The 27370-nt window shown below is 42.8% G+C and overlaps 2 protein-coding genes across 2 annotated transcripts in view; both read right to left on the bottom strand.

Moving 5' to 3' along the window:
* Positions 1 to 26706, bottom strand: part of SHC3 (SHC adaptor protein 3) — a 142913-nt gene extending 116207 nt beyond the window's left edge. The window contains exon 1 of the mRNA XM_061199383.1: positions 26251 to 26706. Coding sequence (XP_061055366.1) covers positions 26251 to 26706 — 456 coding nt within the window. The remainder of the gene's footprint in view (positions 1 to 26250) is intronic.
* Positions 6805 to 22882, bottom strand: LOC133098112 (keratin, type I cytoskeletal 25-like). The gene is given in 4 exon segments (XM_061200814.1): positions 6805 to 7340; positions 7343 to 7394; positions 21188 to 21277; positions 22835 to 22882. Coding segments are annotated over 4 exon segments (726 nt in total).
* Positions 26707 to 27370: the final 664 nt, after the last annotated feature.

Below are 27370 nucleotides of genomic sequence, written 5' to 3'. Positions count from 1 at the left end.
ATAGTCCCAAACTGAAGGAAAACCAAATATCCATCAATGGTGTAATGAATAAATAAATAGTAATATATTCACAAAATATGGTGATTGATGGTACAGCAATGAGAATTGGAAGAACCTCAACTATATGCAACAGCTTATCTCTGTAATTGACAAAGAAGACTCTTCAACCACGTCATTCATTCTCTAAATGTTGGCAGAGCCCCCACGCTGTGCCAGAACTAGTCTAAGCAGATGGTAGGACACCAGCGAACAGGATAGGTGAGGTCATGCACTGACTGAGGGTCCATTCTAGTCAGAAAAGTAGGTAATAAATATAAATAAATAATTGTTCTGTCCTTCACCTGCCTTTTGGGGTTCATGCACTAACTCCACACCCATACTCCTAACCTAACCGAATTTTTCATCACCACCTTCTCCACTCCATCTTCTCACACCTCCTGTGTCCATATATGCAATGAACTGCTGCCTGTAATCCCTTCTTTCCTCCCCTCCCTTCCACTTCCCCTTCTCAGATCCCTTCCAATCCTTAACGATCCACATCAAATATCAGGCACCCAGAAAGTGCCCCTCCCCCCTCAAGTAATAATATCCCTTATTGTGTGAGAGCGCTATTTGTGTTCTGCTGCCATGGACCTCTTTGCCTGTTTGCATGATGCCTTTTCACCATTTTATCACGGCACAAGGCTTTGCACAGAGAATGTAACAAAGTTACACTGTCAAAATTAAAAATGAAGAAAATTTAAACCTTTAGGGCTCTTTGTCATTGCCATGCCATCCCTCCATATCAATTCCCTCACATCCCAGGATGCCTCCAAAATGTCGAGTTAGTGCCCTGCATCATTGTCCCCTAACCCAGTGAAGGCTCCAGCACTCATTTACACATTTTGGCACCCAGAAGAAGCTGCAGGATTGTGTCTTTATTCCTCCTTGCATTCCTAATGCCTCACCTGGAATGGGTACAAAATAAATGTTTGGTGAATGTATTCACTAAAGGCTAACGAAGTTAAAGATGCTTTCAACATCCCTCCAGTAATCAGAACTAGAAAGCTTATAACACTTCATTTGATAATGCAGAAATCTCATGAATCATAATTTTTTCATTAACTTTTCATTTCACTTATTAGCACCAATTTACAATGGTTTGTGATATGTAATGTACTTGAACATTCTCTGATTGTGTTTCCCTGAAATTGTTCTGGAATTTAGATATTTGACTGTTAAATAAGCTTTTTCACTTAGCTATATTAATCCAAGTGAGTGTCTGAGACTGTGTATTTTAAGTTAAAGAACAATACGAAAAAACAAGGTGGGGGACGGGAATGCTGATCCTAGCAAAGGAAGAGAGGAGTAAAAAAGCACAAATATTTGTGACAATATTCCGTAATTATTTCAAAATAAAAAGTTTTTTTAAAAAAAATTCAGGAATGGAAAAAAGCAGACTATAATACTATTGCTATAAATTTCAACATTTTCTCCAGTTTACCTAGGTGTCAATTTTTCCCTATCTAGAGCAGTATCCTGGAAATGGATACAGGTAACATTCAATTGGGATTACAGGTGCATTTCCTAAAAGGTCAGTAAATTGATAGTTTTCCAGTTGAATCACATACTTAGTTTCCCAATGACTAATTACAATTTTTAAATGAATATATATTCTATGAGTTAGCCACCTAATCTCTAAGTCTGTATGTTAACTGGCATGTGTTCTTTTAAGCCAAGTATGCCATAATTACACAATTCAACATGTATTTAATGTTTCTATGTGCCAAGCGCTACAATATAAAAATGAACAAGAAAAACCACTGACCTCAAATTTTACTCCTCTGTCTTCCGTTCTTTTAAAAGCATAAGAAGACAGTTCTAAGAAAGGCACATGTCACTTTTGCTGGCTGGCGAATGACAAAGCCTTGTGAAGCTTTGCATATTTCTGCATTCAGCTCGATAGACAAGAGTGGACTTTGGATTCATACTGCCCTAGGTTACAGACCCACCTCGTGGTTGTGTGAACTGCAGCCAACCACTGAGCCTTTTTGAGTCTCTTTTTCCTCATCTGTAAAATGGGATTATTGTGAGAAATACACGAGACAGCATGGATTTTAAACAAATGGCATTAATTAAGCCAGGCACAATGAGTGAAAGCTACCTATACTATATTCAGAACACTGACTATTCATCCACAACACACTCCTGTGATAAGTATTTCAATTGGCTTTTCATAAAACTTGTACCGATTTATACATCTGCTCATGGTGTGTGAGAGCACCTTTCCCCTCCTTCTTTGCCAACTCTGCAGGATGTGATTTATTTTCATTTTACTATTTACCTGAAAATCATAATTTTTACAATGAACTTCATTGCCTTGGAAATGAGATTTTATTTACATTTTAATGCCTAGTCTCTTTCACCTAATCTAAGGAAATAATGAGGGGCCCATCAGAAAAGGCATGGCCCCTCCACACCCCCCTCCTGAGACCTTTCACGCTGTGCCCTGTTATCTAAAACACTTTCCTCCTTTCTTCACCTAGATGACTGCTCTGACATTCAGACTTCACATGCTTGATGAAGTCAAGTCCCCTCTTCCCTCTGGCTCATTTTATTTAACATGCCCACATTTTTAGCAATTCTGTTTGATTGAGGTATAATTCCTCTGCTATAAAAAGTCATCCTTTTAACATGTACAATTGTCATTTTCAGTATATTCACAATATTGTACAATCTTCCCCACTGTTTAACTCCAGAACATTTTTGTCACCCCCAAAATAAACCTGGGTAGAGACTCATTAGCAGTCTCCGCCCTCTCTCCACCCCAGCTCCTGGCAACCACTAATCTACTTTTTATTTCTACAGAATTGCCAATTCTGGACATTCTATATAAGTGGAATTATAAATATGTGCCCTTTTGTGTCTGGCTTCTTTCACTCAGCATGTTTTCAAGTCTCATCCATGTTACAGCATGTGTTGGTATTTCATTCCTTTTCCTAGGTGAATACTATTCCATTGTATCCATTCAGCAGCTGATGGACATTTGGGTTATTTCCACTTTGGGGCTATTATGAAGAAAGCTGCCATGAACATTCATGTACAAGTTTTCATGTGAACATATGCTTTCAGTTCTCTTGGGTGTATACGTAGGAGTGGAATTGCTGGGTCATGTGGTAACTCTATGTTTAACATTCTGAAGAACCACCAAAACTTTCTCCAAAGCAGGTATAGCATTTTACATTCCCATCAGCAACATATGAGTTCCAATTCCTCCACATCTTCACCAACAGCACTCGATATTGTTTGTCTTTTTTATTTCAGCTATCCTAGTGGGTGTGAAGTGATATCTTATTGTGGTTTTGATTTGCATTTCCCTAATGACTAAAGACGTTGAGCATCTTTTCACGTGATTACTGGCCATCTGTATGTCTTTTTTGGAGAAATGTCTGTTCAAATCCTTTGCTCATTTTTTAAATTGGGTTATTTTTGTCTTTAATGTTGAATTATAATAATTCCTTATATATTCTGGATGTCAGTCCCTTATCAGACATATGATTTGCAAATATTTTCTCCCATTCTTTGGTTGCCTTTTCACTTTCTTGACAGTGTCCTTTGAAGCACAAAAATTTTCATTTTAATGAAGTTCAATTTATCTATTTTTCTTCTGTTGTTTGTGCTTTTGGTATCATAGCTAAAAAACGATTGCCTAATCCATGATCACAAAGATCTACCCCTATGTGTTTTCTATGAGTTTCGTGGTTTTAGTTCTTAAAGTCTTTGATCCAGCGTGAGTTTATTTTTATATATGATGTGGGAAGGGGTCCAACTTCATTCTTTTGCATGTGGATATCTAGTTGTCCTAGCACCATCTGCTGAAAAGACAATTCCCCATTGAACAGTGTTGGAACCTATGTCAAAAATAAATTGACCATAAATGTATGGATTTATTTCTGGACTCTCAATTCTATTCCATTGATCTATATATCTATACTTAGGCCAGTATCATATTGTCTTGAAATCAGAAAATGTGAGTCCTCTAACTTTTTTCTTCTTTATCAAGATTATTTTGGCTCTTCTGGGCATGGCTGTATTTTTAAATTATTTGATTAGTTTTTAAATTGTCTTTATTTGATTAGCTTGTTTATTTCATTTGTTTCTGACTTCCTAACCAGAATGTAAGCTCTATGAGGCAAAAGACCACATCTGGTTTTTTTATCCCCAATTTGTACCCTCTGCAACTGTACAGGGCCTGAGTATAAACTCAGTGCGATTTACTGAGTAAATGAATGAATGATTGATACCCAAGCTTTTATAGTGATAAATATTGGAAATAGCCTAAATATTAAAAGATAAGAAAATGTTTAAGTAAGTTATAATGCTTTAATAGGATAGAATATTATGCAATCCTTAAAAACCATGTCTTCTAGGGAATTCCCTGGCCATCCAGCAGTTAGGACTCCCTTTCACTGCCAAGGGCCTAGGTTCAATCCCTGGTTGGGGAACTAAGATCCCACACACCACATGGCGCAGACAAAAAAAACAAAAAAAAATGTCTTCTAATAATACTGAATAATTTGGAGAATCATTGAACCTGATCTCAATTTTGCATAAGTAAAAATAAAGGCTAAAAAACATCATGGAAATCTTAATAGCAGTTACTATGAAAAATTGTGATTACAGGTAAGTTTAATTTTCTTCTTTATTCTTTTCTCTAGTTTCTACTTTTTCTGCAATTAGCATGTATTGCTTTCATAAGAGAAAGCTAAACATTACTAACTAGAAGTATCCATATTTAGTAAGGTTGTGTACAGACTTTTGGATTTGCAATCATGGTCAGTGAATCTCTTTTTAGGATTTTGTTGTTAGTGGCACCAACCCCTAGGGACTTGAATGGCTTCAGGTTCTATGGGGAACTGGCACATGTGATGAACTGTTCTCCAGGAAATCTGAGTTAAATATGTGGGGCATAAAGTACACTATAAACGAGCTCCTGCCTGAGTCTCATCTCTGACTTGGTGAATCATCACTCAACAACCTGTGAGAACCCAAAGGCCCAGGGCAAGCTGTGAACTTCACCTCTTTCATCCAAATCCCCAAATCCCCATTGGGTGACCCCAGTGGTGAGCACATGTAAGGGCTACTACACCCACTATCAAATAGAGTTCAAATGTCATCAACTTATAGAATGTGTGGCAACTGTTTTTTTGTTTGTTTGTTTTTTAAATTTTATTATTTGGCTGTGTAGGGTGTTAGCTGTGGCACTTGGGATCTTCATTGCAGCATTCGGGATCTTTCGTTGTGGCGTGCAGGCTTCTCTAGTTGTGGCGCATGGGCTTTAGAGAGTCGAGCTCAGTAGTTACGGTGCGTGGGCTTAGTTGCCCCACGGCATGTGGGATCTTAGTTCCCTGACCAGGGATCGAACTCGCATCCCCTGCATTGGAAGGCGGATTCTTAACCACTGGAGCACCAGGGAAGTCCCTGTGTGGGGACTTTAAATTCAAGCAAAATTCTGTTCCAGAAATTCTAGGTTTGAAAAATCCTTTAGAACTGCTGAAGTTAGCTGTGGCCCAACTATCTTAGCAAGTCGATCACAAACTCTTTTGTTCAAGAGCAACTTCTCTACAAATAACAAATGTTGGAGACAATGTGGAGAAAAGGGGATCCTCCTACACTGTTGATGGGAATGTAAAATGGTGCAGCCACTGTGGAAAACAGTATGGAGGTTCCTTTAAAAACTAAAAATAGAGTTGCCATATGATCCAGCAATCCCACTCATGGCATATATATGGAGAAAACTGTTAATTCAAAAAGATACATGCACCCCAATGTTCATAGCAGCACTATTTATAAGCCAAGACATGGAAGTAACCTAAATGTCTGTCGACAGATGAATGGGTAAAGAAGAGGTGGTAAATATATATCTATATACAGATATAATGGAAAATTACTCAGCCATAAAGAAGAATGAAACAATGCCATTTGCAGCAACATGGATGGACCTAGAGATTATCATACTAAGTGAAGTAAATCGGAACGAAAAGGACAAATATCGTTTATATGTGGAATCTAAAATATGTCACAAATGAACTTACTTATAAAACAGAAACAGACTCACAGACATAGAAAACAAACTTATGGTTATCAAAGGGGAAAGGGAGTGGTGGAGGGATAAACTAGGAGTTTGGGATTAGTAGATACCAACTATTATATACAAAATAGATAAACAACAAAGTCCCATTGTATAGCACAAGGAACTATATTCTATATCCTGTAATAAACCATAATGGAAAATAATATATGATATATATATCACTTTGCTGCACACCAGAAACTAACACAACATTTAAATCAGCTATATTTCAATTTTAAAAAAAAGAGCACCTTCTCACAATTTTCAAGTCAACCATGCCCACTCTCCCACTTATATAACATGGCATGTAATCCTGTCTGGTATTGCTATGAAATAATTTCAGGTTCCAAAATGATTTGATATAGTGATGCTAAAGTTAAGATTATTTGTTATGAGTGTTTGTACATATATACATTTTTTTTTAAAGGAAGAAGGTTTACTGACTACAAAGAATTGACAGCATTTTCTGTACGGTAATCAAATGAGTCATCACATTTGTACATGACGTTCTTCCAAATGAATGGGAAGATGCTATTGATAATGCTATTGATTGCCCAGAGAGAGATTATATTTCAGTAACAGAAAGGCAAGAGGACAGACCTTTTTCTTAGGCTTGCTCATTTTTCCAGACAGATATATAACACTTCTCTTCTCAGAGAGTATTTGGCATATGCTCTCCCTTGTGTATCAAATTAATTGCTTTGAGATTTCTCCTCCAGGGAGTGGAGCCTGGTGATAAGTATTTTGCTGCTTTGGTCTACCTCCTCAAGGACTTTCTTAACCACTATGGGTTTGGCTGGATCTTTGATTTGGTTTCCCACATTTCCAGATACATAATCTCTAGACTTGTAACCTTTGGGCTCACAAGCCCCATCATCTCCACCGATGAGGAGACAGTAGGTCTCGATTTCTTTTTCCAGGTGGACTTTGATGTCCAGGAGCTGCTCGTACTCCAGTTTCTGGCCCTCGGTCTCCGTCCTGACCTGGTGCAGCTGTTCCTCCAGGGCCCCGATCTGAGCCTGGATCTGGGCCAGCTGCACACAGTAGTTGCCCTCGGTCTCTGTGAAGGAGCACTCCAGGGAGCGTTTCGTGGCTAGGAGAGACTGAAGTTCGATTTCCAGTGTTTGGGCTGAGGTGGTGGCTCCCACATCCTCAGAGATCTGCTGTTGCAGCGAAGCGCTCTTTTCGTTGAACCAGGCCCCGGCGTCCCTGCGGTTCTGCTTGGCCGGGCTTCGTACTCGGCCTGCATGCTGTTCAGCAGAACTGTGAGGTCCACACCGGGCTGTACATATTTGAGAAAAGGAAAACTCTAGATTTCATCAATTAATTTGCCTAACCTACTTTATATGGGATTTTTGTATCCTAAAAGTTATATATTTATAAAATTTCCTCTAAAAATAGCCTTGAGTTTATTGAAATGTTAACTGTCCACACAAGAAGAATGGGCCATACTTAACAGCACTAATTTTGCCAATATCATAGCTTTTTTTTCATTTAAAAGTTCATGGACCTAAACTAATCAGTGGTGGCAGAAGTCAGAGTAGTGGGTACTCTTGGATGGGTCCTGACTGGCTGGGGCACGAGGAAGCCTGGGAGGATGTGGGAATATGCTTTTGGTCTTTGTCAGGTACTTGTGTGGGTGTGATGTATTTGTATATATATGGTGCTCTTTGAGCTGAACATTCAAGGTTGCATGGTCTACTATGTAGTCAACAAAAAGAATAAAAGATCATTGCTTTTAAGAAAACCCTCGGGCTTCTCTGGTGGCGCAGTGGTTAAGAATCCGCCTGCCAATGCAGGGGACACAGGTTTGATCCCTAGTCTGGAAAAGTCCCACGTGCCGCGGAGCAACTAAGCCCGAGCGCCACAACTACTGAGCCTGTGCTCTAGAGCCCTCAAGCCACAACTACTGAGCCCACACACCACAACTACTGAAGCCCATGTGCCTAGAGCCCGTGTTCTGCAACAAAGAGAAGCCACTGCAATGAGAAGCCCACGCACCACAACGAAGAGTAGCCCCCGCTCACCGCAACTAGAGAAAGCCCGCACACAGCAACGAAGACCTAACACAGCCAAAAATAAATATATTAATTAATTTTTTTAAAAACTTAAAAAAAAAAGAAAGCCCTCAAAGTCATTTTATTTTTAATACTCAACTTTTTCTGATGAATCATGTATGTTCATTGTACAAAAATTTGGAAAACACAAACAAGCATCAAAAGATGAAAATCATTTCTAATCAACCCACCAGAATAACTTGGCTTTATAATAAATGTTGTTTGAAGCCCTATAACAGCTCAGTTTCTGTTCCCTGGCTTATAAGGCAGCTGTCAAGCTCTTTATCAGAACCTATCAACTTCAACACTGACACTGGAAGCTATGGCCGCATAGACACCACACACCCACAATGCAACCTGTGTCCAGCATCCATGCTGTTTCTTTCCAGCAGCAAAAACCAGTTGGTTGGTTTTCAAAACCAGCTACTGGCAATTACCTTGTTATTCACCCTCCATGACAAAACCCATGCTGTTCATACTGCAGCCCCAAAGAAAATTTGCAGAAGCTGTGAAGCTGAGAACCCAAAATAGGCACCAGGAAGAGCAAGCAATCACTTCCCAGCTTTCATCCCATCGAGTCTCAGCCTCACGTCCACCTCAGTGGCATCGAGAGCAGTGCTGCACCATCACATCCATCTCCTGGAATGGATTCACATGTTAGGAGGTTGAGCTGACACAGAGTTGAAGCTATAATCTTGTGATATGACAGTACTCTTTCTTGACTAAAGCAAATGAATAATCAATCTCTTTGACTGAAGACAAAGGTCATCCCTGACTCATGGAACTTTGGAGAGGTGAGCTCCGGATTCAATAATTGGGACACAGATGGCTCAAATAGCAAACTTTCAGGAAGCCTCTGTCACCTGCCAGGCACTGTGCCAGTTGCCCTACTAATGTTCATTCACTGCACTCCTCCTGACTACTCTATAAGACGATGCTGTAGTCACCCCCATTTCAGACAAGGGACTTGAGGCTCAGATGCACCTCTTCCTGATGGGCATCACCCTGTGGAAGGGAAGATTAAGAGTTAAGTAGAGTTGTCATGTGTCCAGAGAACCCAGGGTACCTGCTGTTAAGAGTAAAGCCAGAAATGTGTCTCCGGTGCAGTGGCACAAAGGTCACATGACGTGAAGAGGTCGATGCCGCAGGACAGTCTTGTGGGAATAATGGGTTGGATGTTGACAGAGGTTAACAACCCACTTTCAGTTTCCCTATTTCCTTTATCAGATTCTTTTCAGCTCCCTTACAGGGAAGAAATTAGCCATTTGGTTCCATAGGAACCCTATGTCTTACGTTTCCTTAGCTAGTGCGACAATTCTCTTTTAATCTTTCATCTCACAGGGAAAATTATTAATACAAATGCCATATAGGCTTTCGTCAAAAGAGCCAGGATGTCATTGTAAATGTTAGCTGGTGGCGTGTGTCATCCATCTCATTTACGATGAGGAAGCTGAGTCAGAGAGAGGAAGTATGACTGGGGTTTGGTTAAAAGTAAATCACTGTGCTTCATTTCATCTGAAAATCACAGCAACGCAATAGGCCACATCTGCTATTCAAAGTCAAAGGAAAAGATGGAAGAAATATTCCCAAAATACATATTGGTATTACAGCTAAAGCCCTGTTCTAGTTCATGTGTAAAGGAGGCAAAGCTGACCAGCCCTCTTTATCCTATGGAGTGTGTCTCCATTCACCACTCTCATCTTCACTCTGACACTGAACTAGCTGCTTGGTCTCAGAAGATACATTCTCTCACCTTGAGCATTGGTTTTCTTCACCTCCCACCATCTGAAAAAATAAATAAAAAGATTATTGGACAAGATGGCCCCTGAGGTCTGCTTAGCTTCTCTCTGTGTAGCTGAACCCCTTGCAGGTCTAGTGCCAACAGCCACCTTCTTAGCCCAGCCAGCCTTCTTCTGTGGGCCCACTCACGGGGCCTTGAGCCCCAGTCTCAGTACTGGGCCTCCGTTTAATTGCACCAGACTGTATCTGGATTCCTGGCTTCGCATTCCACTCCTTGCCACACTCCCTTTGCCTGGAGCCCGCCTCACTGTCCTGGCTCTTAGGGAGCTGCCCCCAGCCCAGGGTCTGCACTCTAACAACTGAGAACAGGGCCAAGCTGTCTCGGAAGCCTTGTCAGGGCTACAGGATCTGTTGAAATAACCCCTTCTACATTCCTAGGATTGGTGACTTGTATCTTCTCTCTTTTGATCTTTGTCAGTCTTGCTGGGTTTATTCATCTTATTGATTTTTTTCAAAGAATCAGATTTTTGTTTCATTGACTCTTTTCTATGGATTTTGTTTTTCATTACATTGATTTTGCTTTTATCTTTGTTATTTTCTTCTGGCTGCTTGCTTTGGCTTTATTTTGTTCTTTTTTAGTGTCTTGAGCTAGATACTTGGATTATTGGTTGGAGAACTTTTTTCCAATGTAAGCATTTGTGGCTATATATTTCCCTCTTGGCACCATTCTAGCTGCGTCCCACATATTTTGATATGATGTAGTTTCATTTTCATTCAATTCTATGTATTTTAAAATTTCGTTTGAAATTTGTCCTTTGTCCCATGGATTATTTGTAGGCATGTGGCTTAATTTCCAAGTGTTTGGATATTTTCCTGCTGTCTTTCCTTATTGCTTTCTAATTTGAATCCATTGTGGTCAGAGAACATACTCTGTATGCTTCCAATTATTTTAAACTTGGTTAGATTTGCTTGTTTTATGGCTTGAGGAATGGTCTGTCTTGGCAGATGTTCCATGGGCACTTAATAAGAATGCTTATTCTGCTGTGGTTTCATGGAGGACTCTATGGATGTCCACTAGATTCTGTGGTTGATTATGCTGTTCAGTTTTGTATATCCTTGATGAGTTTCAGCACAGTAGCCTATCAATTGCTCAGAGTGGGCTGTGGAAATCTCCATCTATAATTGTGGATATATACAAGCATTTCTGTACTTGTTTCTACTATAAGAATCAGTTCATATTACACACAGGTTGTTGCACCGTGCTCTTCTCAGCCAGCGATGCCTCTTTTCCAATAAACCATAATAAAATTCTAACTCACTGTTTTAAATGTCTGTATGTTACTGCATGGTTTTGAATGCATCAGAACTTATAGCACCACTCTATTGTGGGACATTCACTTTGTTCTGTGGGTGGCATTATTCCCAGTGATGATTCCACTGGCCTTCTTAATTGCAATTCTGAGTTTTGATGACAAAGGCTGATGGTTGGAAGTTCTCAATTGTTGAGTGGCCTATAGTAGGAGGGTGGGAGGGCAGAGGTGAGTTTACACTGAGCCTTTAGATAAAAGGAAGTGTGACTCTGAAAATCATCTGCTTGTAGATTATAACAAAAAAGCCATAAAGAAAACCCTATCATCCTTTCTTAGAAAAAGGAGCAGCTGTATCTTAGACAAAGATGAATTTATCTCTGTTGTGTAGTCATATGAACTAAGGTCCAAATTATTCTCAGGACAGGACAAAACTCTACAAATAGAATATACACCAACCGAAGCAATTCCACCAAATTCTTTACATGAGCAAAGTCTCTTAAATGTAATTTACAAACTAAGACGTAAACAGATAAGAGAATCCAGGATATTGTGAGATCAGGACTGTTGACTGAGTGGGAAATGTTTAGCTTGGAGAGGAGAAAGCGAGGGAAATATACCTCCAGCTCCCAGCCTCATGGAGGGAGGTTGTCTAGTGTAATCCAACAAGGACCAGCAATGGACTGGTTCCCCCACTGAACAGGCAGCATCCTGACTCCAAGAGGCTACAGCCCCTGTTACCGACAAATGGCAGCCAACATCTCAGCGTCCCTCTGACTGTGGCCAGTCTGCAGTGGAATGTCCTTCTCCCCGCCCCGCTAGTCAAATGCCGTGCCCACTCCCACCTCCAAATTGTCTCTCACTCTGGTTCTCCTGCTTGAACATCCTCCATCCTTCCACCTACCCAGATCTGGACAATCTTTCAGGACCCAGAAAAAAATCCCACACTCTCTGAGAAGCCTTTCTTGATAACTCCAGCCACCACCAATCTCTCACCATGCCATTAGCACCTTATTAAACATGATATTTTTTTCTTTCTTTTTAAAATGGAGCAGCTTTTCCTCCTCAACTGGATCACAAGTTCCTTGCGGAAGATCACCCTGTACCTCTTTCACAATCTACAATACCTTCCACAGGACAAGGCGAGTAACTGAGCCCTCAAAAAATACTTGTTGATACATTCATTTTCCCTCATTCTTTTTCATAAATCCACGTGCTTTAATTAAAGGTGGGGGCACGTGGAAGTGTGCAGGAGTTTAGCTTTCTGTTTGGAAACGTCCTGGTGACATTTGGCTATACAATATTTTACCTTAATAATACTTAGTCATGGCTCTCATTAAAGTTGGTTCTCTTACTGAAACCCTTCTGTAATTAGCTTTAAAGAAAAAGAGCAATAAAAACAGAATTCATGGGTCTGCTAATAAGGCTTCTCATCTATGGAACAGCCTGTAAAGACTTTGGGTGGGCTGTGTCATACATGCCAGTTCATGGAAAGAACAATCATCAAGGGATTTTTAAGCAGAATGGAGTTCAAAATGTGCCTCTCTGAAGTTACATTCTTAATCACCAACCATATATAGATAGGCCCACAGGTTACCCTCCTCACCAGTCTCTTTTGTTCTGTCACATTCCCCAGTGTCCTACAGTCACCTTGATTCCTCCATCTTCACATATTAAGTGTTTATCACAGGCTCTTTCCCCAGGGAAGTTTTGGGAAGAGCCAGCTGACCTCCTTTTCCACAATTCATGGCCTTCTATCACACACCTGTAAAGCCCCCTCTGGAGAATGATTTCCTTGAAAGCAGGGACCATTTAATTCATCTTGGGTTCTCAGAAGCCCCAGCAATAGGCATCCGGTAGGTTCCCACTTAGCATGGATTGAATCAATGAACACAAAGACAAACCCACAGGGCTATGGAGATCCTAAGAAGTGATCATTAACTCTGCCTCATAAACTCTGCTGCTGAGTCTTGAAAGCTAACAGAGAGTTATTTCAGGCCAAGATGGAGTGGACAGAAAGGGCCCAGAGTGGGAGAATTTGAGCTAAGGCCAGAGTTGCAACTGGTTTGGGGAAAACAAGCTGTTTCATGTGGCTGAAATATTGGTGGTTGAGGGGAAAAAGATGAAGCTCAAGAGCTAAACTGAAGGCAAACCATGAAAGTTTGTGTGTCATAATAAGGCATTTGCATTGACTTCTACAAGCAAAGGCAAGCAACAGAGAGCTTTTAATTAGAAAGATGAGAGATATTTATTTTACAAAGATAAATGATTCACCACATTAACAGAAAAAGGGTGAAAAATATATATTTATCTCAAATGCTGAAAACTAATTTGGAAGTTCATTTGGAAAACTAGGGTTATAGGAAATGTTTCTTAACTTGTAAAAGTGTATATAATAGTAAATGTCCTCCTTTATAGTAAGTACAGAAGACTGACTTTGTAGCCAGAAGTGAAAAAGTCACCTTCAATGAATGGATAAAGAAGATGTGGCACATATATACAATGGAATATTACTCAGCCATAAAAAGAAATGAAATTGAGTTATTTGTAATGAGGTGGATGGACCTAGAGTCTGTCATACAGAGAGTGAAGTAAGTCAGAAAGAGAAAAACAAATACTGTATGCTAACACATATATATGGAATCTAAAAAAAAAAAAAAATGGTTCTGAAGAACCTAGGGGCAGGAAAGGAATAAAGACACAGACATAGAGAACGGACTTAAGGACACAGACGTAGAGAACGGACTTAAGGACACAGGGAGGGGGAAGCGCAAGCTGGGATAAAGTGAGAGAGTGGCATGGACATATATACACTACCAAACGTAAAATAGATAGCTAGTGGGAAGCAGCCACATAGCACAGGGAGATCAGCTCGGTGCTTTGTGACCACCTAGAGGCGTGGGATAGGGAGGGTGGGAGGGAGACGCAAGAGGGAAGAGATATGGGGATATATGTATATGTATAGCTGATTCACTTTGTTATAAAGCAGAAACTAACACACCATTGTAAAGAAATTATACTCCAATAAAGATGTTAAAAACAAATTTTAAATTTTTTAAAAATTAAAAAAATAAAAAAGTCACCTTCACCAATAGAATTGATTACTGTACTCTAGGTCCCATGAATGTAATAAGAAAAGAAAAGGTTAATATTAGCTAAAACTTATTGTACACACAGGCAAAAATATTTGCCCAAATGGAAAGATTCATGTAGAAGAATGTTCATTATTTTACAATCTGTGATAAATTGTAAACTATCTACATGTCTAACAATAGGGAACTGACTGAATAAGTATTAGCACCTCCTTGTATATGAATATTAAGCAAATGCCAAAAAGAATGAAGCAGAATTATGGGTACTAATATTGAAAAATTTCCAAAGCATATTAAATGAAAAGAGCAAGTCACAGAACTATGTATGTAGAATACTTTGCTTTGTGAAACAGAAAAGAAAAAGAAAAGATAAAAGAAAGGAGGAAAAAGAAGTGTGTATGTGTGTGTCTGGAAATATAAATAACAGGTGATGGTGATTACCTCTGAGAGGAAGAAAATTAGAAGGGAAAGCAGCTGAAGGGAAACTTTGAAACATCTAAGTAAGACTATATTATATTTTTTAGCCAATTTAAAAAGAGTCTTTCCCAAAGCAATCATCTGAAGACCAGTTAGTTTATTGTAATAATCACAGAAAGAAATGGTGAAGGCATGAATCAGGACAAAAGGAAAGGAAAAGAAGATTTGAAACCCTGTTGAGCAGAAATGATAGTTTAGTGACTGAAAAGATGTAATGAGTTTAGGAAAAGGAGGTATTCAAGGATGGCGATGGGGTCCCGAGTTTGGGAAGCAGGTGAGCAGTGACACCATTAACTGAGGAGCAGAATGTAGGTGGGAAAGGTCATGAATTCAGTTTGAGACCTGTTTCATTTAAGAGGCCATGAAACAGTGGATGGGCACGTTGCATGGTCAGTAAGCAATACAGACCTGGGCCCAATGTATGCCACTGCCCTTTGACACATGACACTGGTCCAAGCCATCATCACCCCTCCTAATTGTCTCCCAACTGCCTCTACTTTAATTTCTGCCTTTCCAATCTGTCCTCCGCACAGAAGATAGAATAATCTTTCAGAAAATCTCCAGTGGTTTCCCACTGCACTTGCCTGGTGCTGGCCACCTCCTGGGTACCCTCCCCCTGACTCAATACACTAATTACATTGGATACTGTCAGTTTCTATCTCCTCCTCCTAGAATGCAACACACACGCACGGACACACACACTCATGCACAAAAACATCTGCACACCAATCCCATCCATTTTCCTGGGTATCTAGGGCTCCACTTCCGTATCACCTCCTCAGAGAAGCCAGTCTTGATTTCTGTATCCTCACTACCAATGTGATCTCCTGGTATTTTCTCTCATCTGTCTCTACTACTGGCACTGAAAGAGCAGGAAGCATGCTTATCTAATCACCTCTTTATCCCCAACTCCTAGCACAGGGCTACCCCAGAATGGCAATTCAATAAACACTAGTTGAATGAAATAATTGGTTAGTATATTGATGGAGGAATAAATTAATAAGTAGAGGGTAAGACTGTTCACAAATAATCAGGAATAAGAAAAAATAAAGAGGAACCTGCACGGCAGATGCCGGGAGTCTGGGAGAAATGTTGTGAGGTGACAGCACCAGGTGAAAAGGAGTTTTTGATTTTATAATTAGGGGGTCACCGAGGAACTTTTTCCAGACACTGTCCGCGGATCGGGAGAAGCCAACTGTCTCATGTTGGTGTGAATTAGATGAGAGAAAGTGAAATGAGGAAGGAGGGGGTGGGAGAGGGAAGAAGGGATGCTTGGAGGGGAAGCTGTTTTAGGTACAAGAAGCCGAAGGACGAGGTCCACAAAAATAAGTTATATTTTTTTAAAGGTAATACTCAAAACTCATCACTTGCTAATCATTGTGTGACATGTTACTATCATCCACACCCTTGAAGTTAAGACTCTGCAAAGCTGTGTTACTGCACATCCTTTCCCACGTCCCAGTGGCAGCAGGGTATAACTATTTATACCACAGGAATTGGCGAACCCTATAAATCATGACGTTTTTGTCTGCAAAGCCACGTGTTAACGTTTCCCAGCATACCCCTGCCCTGGGAGCCTTAACCAACAGATAGCACAGGAATGAGGGCTGGGGCAGGGGGAGGCGGGGGGTATTTGCAATAAAAAGACAGGAGTTTGTGGGCCACACTGGAACGTCAGAATTCCCCCTCCTGGCCATCATTTGATGACTTTTATTTTCTTCTCCCACGTAAGTAAATAAGTCACTCTGCAAACAAGGTTATTATCTATTACAGGAGTTGCTACTTCCAGCAAAAAAATCACAGCTCAGTCCTTTAGATCGTGCAGCCACCGCCGCCTCACAAATAACCATCCATAAAATAGCAGTGTCTCCAGCTCAGAGACCAGGAGGAGAGTCTGGAGGGGGGCGGTCCTGAAGGAGTGAGACCAGTGGGACCAGTGAACTTGTTACGACCTCTGGTGATGACGTTAGCTTTGACACCATCATTCATCAGGTGCAGGAGGCCATTCCAGCCTCCATTCTGGGCAAGTATACAAACCACAGACACACACTATTACCACTGGTCCTATAAAGACCTATTTCACAGCTCTTCTGGTGAGCAGGGATCATAGTTCATCTGTCTCATATTCCAGGACCTTAGTTTGAGGGTTAGGCTTGAGGAATTTTTAAAGGTGTCTCCATCTGGTGCCCACAGAAATGGCAAAGAAATCTGAGACTCTTCCAGGTGGGTTATTTTGTCATTTCTTACCCTCATCTCCATTCTTCCAGAGAATGTGAATCTCCTTAAGTGTTTGGGTCAGCTAGTGGCCACTCTAGATGAGACTCCAAAAGTTTGTGTACAGCCTGTGATGGTAAATTTCACGTGTTAACTTGGCTGGGCCACTGGGTGCCCAGATACGTGATCAAAGATGATTCTGGGTGTGTCCGTGAGGGTGTTTTTGGATGACTTTAGCATTCAGATGGATAGACTGAGTAAAGCAGACTGCTCTCCCTAATGTGGGTGGGCCTTATCGAATCAACTGAAGGCCTGAATAGAACAAAAGACTGACCCTCCTGGGAAAAGAGGGAATTCCTCCTACCTGATGGCCTTCAAGCTGGGATAATGGCTTTTTCCTGCCTTTGGACTCAAACTGAAACACTGGCTCTTCCTGGGTCTCAAGGCTGCTGACTCACCCTGCAGACTTCTCAGCCTCCATAATCACAGGCACCAATGCCTCATCACGAATCTCCTTCTATATATATGCACATCCTATTGGTCCTCTTTCTCTGGAGACCCTGGACTAATCCACTACTATAAAAACAATTTGGGAGAAAACCTGTTCCTAAAAGGATCATCTGGTTGCTAGAGGAGAACCCACCCGGGCCAGGAGGTAGGGTGGTCCAGGGGAGCCTGAGCAGGGTGGGTGTGGAGGTACAGCTCCCACCCCATCCCCTGGGGGTGCCCATCAGAGGCGTCTCCTGAATTCCAATATCATCACCTCTGAAGGAGAAATCACAGAGGCTGGCCCACCTCCTCTGCCTCGGGGACCACAGAGTCGAATGCAGGGATGTTCCGGTGCCTGTGACCCTGACCGCGCTCTGCCAGACTTGGAACCGCTATTAAGCCTAACCCTGCAACTTACTCATCAGAACCTTGAGTTCTGTCAGTGCTGATGTGGGAGCCCCCGCAGCTCTGCAGGATTCAGGAAGCAGGGGAGGGGTGCCGATGGCTCTGAGCTGACACCTGTAGAAGCTGGCTGCCGGGTACCTTAGATCATTTCTCTCTTTTTTATGTTGATATGTTTTGTATGTCGTATGTATGTTTGAAAATTTCCACAGCAAACGTCTACATTTTATAAAGAAAGGTTTACAAAAGAACCAGGTGAGTGACATCACAAGAGTGGCATCTCTGTTGCCAGCAAGAGAAGGTGGCCGTTCAGTATCTGCCTTTTGAGTCCATGACCGTGTTTCTCTGGGGGCCCTGGGGCCCATCTGAAGACAGGTCCCAGCCTCCAGAGGCTGCCTTTCTCTGCCTGTCCCTCTCATCATTCCTGCCTTTTAGAAATAATTCAGTGTTGGGGGAAGCGGGCTGTGGGGACTTCTGCTTGAACAGGCCTCTGCTCGGGAAGATCAGAGGGTCCAAACTGAGGTCCGGAGGGAAAGGAAGTGAGATGGACGTGCCAAATCCTAGGAGGTAAAGGGCTCTTCAGGATCCGACATGGTGCAGCCCAGTGGTCCCAGCAGGACCGAGCTGCGTGCATACACTGCGTCCACCTCCAGGAGGACTGATGTGTCGTGAAAGGGTCTGGCTCTTCCACACAAAGAACACTCAAAACAGTGATGTTTTCATTGTTTACTCCCAAGAAGTAAAAGCGTTGTTACTCCCTCTTCGGGGGAAAGTATAAAGGACCCCGATTTTATAGTGTTTCTGCTGAAAACCAGGCTAGGGCTAGTTTTCCATCAACAGAGCTAGAACTGTGTTGTGGTTTTTCAAGATGTTTTTAAACAGAAGGTTTCTATATGGGCAAATGGTATTAGAAATGCTGAATATTTGCAAAGCAAAAAGCAATAGGATTGAACCTGGTCTGTCAGTCCCTCTAGAATGCCAAACAATTATATTTACTGGAATTTGATAAAATAAAGTTTGTCAGAAGGATCCCAGCAGAGAGCACCACTGGTGTGAAGTTGGGTGAAAGTCAAGTTCCGCTGAGTTTGCAGGTTTGGTACAAGTTTAAATTCTTAAAATTTGGAAAGAAATCTTTGCTGTTTTTTCTGCCCATTCAATAGACAGAAGTGAGGAAATGCTCTTCTGAGGGGCCTTCACTTTAGGAAAACTACACATTTCAAATGACACACTAGGATGGCTTCAAGTCTAAAGTAAGCAGCCAGCGTTGGGAATTCCCTGGAGGTCCAGTGGTTAAAATTCCACGTTTCCACTGCAGGGGGCGCTGGTTCGATCCCTGGTGGGGGAAGTAAGATCCCACCTGCTGTGGCCAATAAATAAATAAATAAATAAATAAATAAATAAATAAAAATAAAGTAAGCAGCATCGTAACAACAAGCTCTTTGAACATTCTTTCTCAGAAAGCCTTGGCTTTGAGGGGTTTCAGATATTCTGATGCTGCTGGGCATCAGGAACACCAGTGATAAGGTGAGGTTCCAGCCCCTCAGCTCTCCCTTCTCTGCAGCTTCTCCTCCGGCATCTAGGTTTCCCTACAGCTCCCGCAGGAGATGAGATCATGGCTAGAAACCCAGATCTCCGCTGGAAGGTGGTGGAACTTGCCAGACCTCTCTTGTCGAGAGGCAAGGCAAGTCTGAGCCCAGAATCCGAGGGCCAAAGACCATGGATGCCCTGAGCTGCCATCATCTGCCAGAGCAAGAGCAGAGGCTGCTCCGAGCCTGAGGCACCACACAGAGTCAAGAGGATGCAAGAGGATGACAGCTCCCCAAGAAGAGCAGCAACTGGTCCCCTCCTCCCAGGCATATCAGGGGTGCACACGGCACCTGTCCACCAAGGTGAAGAGCACAGCATTGCCTGAACCATGGAAACTCAGTCTTTGGCCTGGCATCTTGCTGGAATCCAGCGGTTCTCATGGAGATTCCTGGCCCCCCCACCCTCCAAGTTTAACTAGTGCCGTTCTGTTTGTTTTAGGGAAACCTCGCCAATCCTAGTGCTGGGAGGCACAGACTGACACACAGCAGCATGCCACCCTGGTAGGGGGGAGGGAAGAGGCGAAACCACATGGGGACAGAATGATGTGTTGTTCCTTTACCTCAACTGAAAATCAATACTTACGAATTTGCAGGACCAAAAGCAACTTGTAAGATTATTGTATGATTGCACACCCACACACACACCCCCCCCCATGGTCAGCATCCATCCTGTTGTGTACTTACACACACACACACACACACACAGAGTTAACATCCACCTACTCAGTAGGGCATTCTTACACTTAATGCCTCCCACCATAAAGACATTCTTTATCCACTGCATATTGTAGATTTTTTACGCTAAAATTCTAATTTTTTTCTTGGCCGTTACCCAGGAAATATGCACAACTGATCATTTCTTTCCATTTCATCTGAAACTATCTTATTTCTTTTTTGTTATAACATCTGTATGGGATTATAATTGCTTTACAATGGTGTGTTAGTTTCTGCTTTATAACAAAGTGAATCAGCTATGCATATACATATATCCCCATATCTCCTCCCTCTTGCGTCTCCCTCCCACCCTCCCTATCCCACCCCTCTAGGTGGTCACAAGCACCGAGCTGACCTCCCTGTGCTATGCGGCTGCTTCCCACTAGCTATCTATTTTACGTTTGGTAGTGTATATATGTCCATGCCACTCTCTCACTTCCTCCCAGCTTACCCTACCCCCTCCCTGTGTCCTCAAGTCCATTCTCTATGTCTGTGTCTTTACCCCTGTCCTGCCCCTAGGTTCTTCAGAACCATTTTTTTTCTTTAGATTCCATATATGTGTGTTAGCATATGGTATTTGTTTTTCTGTTTCTGACTTACTTCACTCTGTATGACAGACCCTAGGTCCATCCACCTCACTACAAATAACTCAATTTCGTGAAACCATCTTATTTCTAAATTAAGTAATTCCATTCAGCTTCACTTGCCCTTGGGTATTTTCATTTAAAATGCTGAATCCTCACTGTGCTTCTCTCTGAACCCCACAAAACTTTCTGGGCAGCAGCACCATGGGGTCTGGCCCTGGCCCGGAGAAGCACACCCTGATACCGCGGTGCAGCCCAGAAGCCCCATTCTTCCAGATGCATGAGGTGCAGGAGCAAGGGACTGCCCCAGCCATGACACCCGCCTCCTCCCCCATGCCACAGGGGCCTGGCTGAGAAGAACCCGCCCTCCACTTCCTGCGGCCCCACGTAAAGGTCCAGAGAGGCGGGCTGACCTCTTGAGCTCCACACTCTGAGGTGGCCAAGTGGATCTGGGGTCCCAGTGTCCAGGCGCCCCCCAGACCCTCCACGTCCAGGCCACGTCCCTGCTGGGAGACACGACACCAAGCAAGGGGCTGCAGGCTTCACACAGCCTTCAGGATGAGCCTGTTGGCTGGAAAGCCAGCCTCTTACATGTTTTACATGTTTGCTGCCCAAGCGTCCCATTACCACTACTTTGCTTCAGTGATATTTATCATGTATTCCCCAAAAACATGACATATATTCAAAGATAGAACAGAGTGGTAGCGTAGAAGAGCAAGAAGTCTACTCTTTGTGAGGTTAAAGTTTCAGCAAACGCTTATCTTTTGGAATTATTTTCTCTTAAACGTGAATATAAAAGTGATGAATGACATAATCAGGTATTTCTGGAAATAAAACATTTACTATTTTCTAACGACCCTGTCCAAAGTCATTACAAGTTGTCTACTGTATGTGTGTGTGTGTGTGTGTGTGTGTGTGTGTGTGTGTGTGTGGTGTATGTGTGATGTGGGGTGTGTGTGTGTATATGTGGGGGGATGGGGTATGTATGTGTGTGTGTGTGTGTGTATGTATATGTGTGGTGTGTGTGTATATGTGGGGGGACGGGGTGTGTGTGTGTGTGTGTGTGTGTGTGGTGTATGTGTGATGTGGGGTGTGTGTGTGTATATGTGGGGGGATGGGGTATGTGTGTGTGTGTGTGTGTGTGTGTGTATGTATATGTGTGGTGTGTGTGTATATGTGGGGGGACGGGGTATGTGTGTGTGTGTGTGTGTGTGTGTGTATGTGGAGAGGTGGGCTATGTATGTGTGTATGTGTGGTGTGTGTGGTGTGTGTGTGATGTAGTGTATATGTGGACACACACATTTAATGCATCTGTTATACTTGTGTCACACAAAAAAAGAGATGTCCAGATCAAATTGGCAATTTTGTCTATTAATCTCAAAAGAGTTTCTTAAACTGTTTTTCAAATGATTTAGACAATTTACATGTAAGCCACCCATTTATGAGATTTTTCAACAATTTTAAGAAAAAAATCAACTTTTAAAGTTGTATTCTACATCAAGGAACAATTTTTTAATCTAGAATTAAAACAAAATTCAATCAATCTCACCATAATGATATATCATGGCTATACTTGAAATAGCTTTGTTGATGACAGTTTAATATGACCTTAGCTCACAGTTATCAAAAGAACACAATGTTAAGAAAAAAGTTTAGATATTTTTGCTAAGAAAAAGATTTAAAATATTTTTAAAGACAGTGAAAAAAATACCAACTGAGAATAAATTTTAGAGTACAGTTAATAAAGACCATCTATAAAAAGCAATAGAACATTTATAAATAAAATGAATAATTTATACCACCCTAAATATCATCAGATTCTCAAATGGGAGAAACAAAATATTTTTTAAAGAGCTCTTGTAAAAACAAGGCTTCATTCCAAAAGAAAAACAATCCAGCATACCAGGAAATAATTCAGTAGTTCTCTGTTAAAATCTCCTGTAAACAGCTCGTATCATAGAGCTATTGTCAGTAAAGATATAACACTCTTTGCAGACCAAAACCTCAGCTGTCTGAGGGAGGCATCACGGGATTTATGGACACGTAACCTACTTTCTCACTGTGTTGCTGGTGATCAGCGAACACTTGGGCCTCTTGATTCTTGCCATGGGCACTCAGGTCAGTCCTAAATGTGGTCACTTTTATCCTGTTTGGAGTCTGTGGCGTGATGTGCTGTAAAGAGAGCCCTTCTTTTGGGGAACACCCCCAGGGCTGCCAGCTAACCCAGGTACCTCCCACACAGTATTGCCTTCCGCTGCTGGGGGGCGGGCAGTGTCAAGGCTGAACCTCAAGACCACGCTTGTCTTCAAATGGCTCCTCCACCTCAGCCAGTGCCTATTTTTAAGAACTGACTCCCAACTGTTCATGTCTATCTTCCCTTCCTAAACTGTTCTCTCTGTGGATCTGCAGGTGGAACACGCAAATAGTGCCTTTGGGACCTGCTAAAGACTCCTATCAGCCCCCATGGGCACTCAGGCTCCTCGCCAGCTTGGACTTTTAGGCAATAGAATTTGAAAGTGGGCAGCAGTGTAATCAACACTTGTCTGTGTTTCTCTAGGCCTTTCAAGTTCAAATTTAAAATAGTTTTAAAATAGAATTGTAATGAAAATATTCATTGCTCTTTGCTGTTATGATTTTCCTTTTCTGTCTATAAAGGGCATATTTTCTTGTTCTTTCCCTTTTGTGTCACCAAAAGAAAAAACCCAGAGTCAGGCATACTTAGGCAGGTACAAAGGTGCTGCCAGTGGGGTCTCCTCATGTAAATAAATACAAACCTGGAGGCTGCCTGGACTCTTCCTCATCTGCATAACCTCATGCTGCTATTAAAAGCAGACTCAAGTGATGGCATGAAGGACAAATTAAATACGCTCTGAGCTTGGAATTCTACTGCTGCTCAGGTACTTCTATTTTTAAATTTTAAATCCTTCATTAATTAATATTACAACCTGCTGTTCAAATAGTTTGATGTTTCCTAATTGATCAAACCCAGCCAGACTTCGGGATTTTACAATTTCCACTTTCATGTAAGTAGATTACGTTAAAATATTTTTGAAGAATAAATCTGTGTGCAATATCTTAATATTGTCTGTAGGTAGGTATTTCTCTGAGGCAGGAAATCTATAATTACACAGCAGATGAATCTTCCAGGAAACTGGAAAACATTTGGGGGTTTTCCTTAATTTAGAAATACATTTAAATCAAAGAGAATAAGAAGTTCTTTCCCAAACCCTAAGCCTTTAGATTTTGCAGCTGACTTACAGGCATGTTATAAAGATTGCCCCTTTCTATCTACCAGAGATCTTTTAAAGTAAGGATACCAATAAAACTATTTACAAATCAGCAAATAATACCAAATTAAGTTTTCTTCAGTTTTGTGATTTTTCAAGAGAATAAGTTCATGGTTCTAAACTCAACATGGGCAATTCAGAAATGTGCACCAACAGAGGGCCACGTGATATTGTGACTCAAACGTGCACAGAAGAAATTGTCCTTTAGTGTCTGGTCTCCTTTGCTGTGTGATTTCAAAATTCTCCAGGGAAGCCTGAGCTTCCTATGTTGCCGCCATTCACCACTGAAAATGGACCAGACCACAGCAAGGGGCACTGACTGGCCGTGCTATATGCCCCCAGGTCACTACAATCTCATGGCACAACAATGTGACCTGAAATCCAGAAGGTTCTGGGCAGACCCAGCCTTCTGCCTATTTGAGTGTTGCTGCTACTGCTGCGGGCTGTGCCACAACCTAATGGCCCAGCAGAGCAGACTAGTTTTAGTTGCTCATCATTCTTCAGCCACAACTGACATTTAGAACTGGATGTCTGCCTTCATCCTTCAAAAAGCAAGAGTAAAGCCCTAAGCAAAGTGAATGATTTCTTTCTTTTAAGGAAAACTTTAAAGGCATCAGTTTGAAAATTCTCCCTCCATTTGGAAACTACCCTCTATGTTCAACATGACAGGTATAAAAAGCTTTGCCAACAGCCGTCTATTTCAAACGTAGGCTGTTTTTTTCTTTAGATAGCAATTATACTAATATGCCACGTAATATACTCTGGCATCACATGTTCACCTCAGAGTTGTCAGGGATTTTTGTTTGGTTTTGTTTTTTCTTTTTTTCTTTTTGTTTTTGGCTCCTGGTTATATAATTTAAAGAAGAAATACAAGAAGAATATTCTTTTTCTTTTATAATAAACTCAACCTGCTGTGCATACTTTATGCTGATCTTCATCCCTTTTGTAAAATATATTATTAATCCATTTTCAGAAGTTAAGAATGAAGATGAAATTAAAAAGCAGCTTCAAAAGGAGAAAAGGCTCATGTTTAATACTAATGATCACATTCCTTTGTCGGTACTTTTTAGATAGTTAAAGATAATCCACAAAGTTAACTGTTTCCTTTAATATTTGGTTCAAAATTACCAAGATACAACATTTTGCCTGGGGATGTGATCTGTAGAATTTTTAAACTGGGTCTGTAGCCAGTATGTATTGACTAGATGGCCTGCAGATTTCTCAATGACAACACTGTGGAGACAGAGTTTGAGTCTCATTTCTTTTTAAACAAAAAGCCATGCCTTGGAGTGACCAGTCTGAAATAATGTAGTTTTGACCCCTTCCCCCTGTCTGTAGGCTATCTGCCCAGCTGGAGAGTGCTGTGGTGGCTCTCTACTGCCAGGAGGACATGATAAGCATGTGGCAGGCCAGTTGAATGCGGCTGAGTATTTGTTCTTTAAATATCATAGAATACTTGCATAAGGGAAGAATTTTGTGGACTACATCTGGCGTGATTGTATAATTCCTTGTGTTGGAGGAAAAAAATCTCCTTTCCAGCCTGAGGCTCAGCTCTCTTTAGCCTATTTAAATGGAAGACTACAGTCCCCAAGGAAAAAGTCCCAAATTCTCCTTCTGCTGCTGTTAACCGAAACAGTTAGGTATGGAATGAAAGGCAGACACTAAAGAAAACCTTGCTGGGTAAGAAAGTACAACCCATCTGGTACAAAGCAAGGCCAGCACTTGGCCTGCACTGCAAGGAGCTGGAAATTCTTGCTGTGGCAGAAATGAAGCCACCTACCCTGCCGCCTGGGGCAGACACAGCAGAAGTAGTGACACCACCTGCCTTTCTCATCGCAGGGGCTGCCCAGTTCCTCCAAGTATGTTCACTGTACCCTAGGTAGGCCTGATGCACAGTTTCCAAGGATAGTGGTCCATGCCGAGAGGGGTACTGGCCGGACACATGGCAAAGCGAGGTGGCAAAGGCATGCCAAAGGAGCGGAGCCAAGGGAAACCAGGACAGAGTGAGGTCACCGATTTCAAACCATCTCCCAATGGATGCGCAACGGGCGCTTTTGCTGTGCCGGGTCCCCGCAGCCAGGCGAGCTGACTGCGAAGGAGTGCGCACCTCCCGGCCTCCAAGGCGACCCACTGTGCCGGACGCCCCTGCGCCCGGGCTTTCCCACCCGGCAGCCCGCGCCCGCACCCACCTTGACGACGTAGGTGACTCCGGCCCCCTGCACCTGGTCGCTAGCGTGCGGGGCGCGGGGCGGCGGCTCGTCGCCGGGTCGGCCCTTCCTGACGGCGCGCATGGCCGGGGCGCGGGGGCCGGGGGGCGCGCTGCCGTCCGGGGCGGCCAGGCTGGGCGCGCTGCAGCTGCCCGAGAGCCGCGCGCCCGCCCGCTCCCTGGCCGCCGACAGGCCGCGGAGGCCCGAGCTGGAGAGTTTCAGGTGGGACACCTTGTGGAGCAGGTGGCCCAAGCTGCCCGGCCCATCGTCGGGCGCCCTGCGCAGCGCGTCTCCGGACACCAGGTAGGGAGCCGCCGCCGGGGCCGCGCGCGCCGCCGAGACCTTGCCACCGCCGCTCACCGACAGGTTGTGCAGAAGGTCATCGACCGATGTCACCGAGTCATTCCTGAAGCGATTGTACTTGGTGCGTGGAAGCATGCCCCTCCGTGGGCTCGCCGCATCCGCCCGGGCGCTGCAGGTGCCGGCCCCGGCGCGGGCTGCCGCGCATAGCAGGCGAGCCGCGGTCCCCGGGGCGGGACGGAGCGGCCGGGACAGCCGGCTGGGGGGCGCGAGCAGCGGCGCCGGTCTACCACCGCTAACACCCCGCACGGCCACGGCCGCGCAGCCCCGGCCCCGGACTCGGCTGCTGAGGGCGGCACGTTTGCTTTGCAAAAGTCATAGTTTCCTCTGATGAGCGCCCAGCTGCTTGGGGCTGCTCACAGCAAAAGCATGACTCACTCTGAGAGGAGACCCTTCTCAACAAAGGCTCGGTGAGCACTGCAAATCACTTCCTGTAGCAAAAAAAAAGAAAGAAAAAAAGAAGAAAAAACCACATACACCCACTGACAGCACACTAGAGCCAATCAATTCTCAAATTTCCTTTCTCTACCTTCCCAGATATTTCCTTCCAACCTTTGGTTTTTCACCTCCCCATCCCCCGACCTCCCTCAGCATTTGTGCCAGAGGTAAATCCAGTTCCTTCAGATGAACTTTCTGAAACCCATTATTCTATGCTAGGGTTTTTTTTTCTTCCCTGTTCAGCCCATCTGTGTGAGCCTGGAAAAGTGTCTGACGGCGCAGCGTTAAAATGTGACGAAGGATT

The sequence above is a fragment of the Eubalaena glacialis genome, chromosome 9 (assembly GCF_028564815.1).
Source record: "Eubalaena glacialis isolate mEubGla1 chromosome 9, mEubGla1.1.hap2.+ XY, whole genome shotgun sequence".
Taxonomy (NCBI): Eukaryota; Metazoa; Chordata; class Mammalia; order Artiodactyla; family Balaenidae; genus Eubalaena; species Eubalaena glacialis.
The sequence above is the reverse complement of the archived record's forward strand: the minus strand, read 5'-3'. Positions and strand labels throughout refer to the sequence as shown.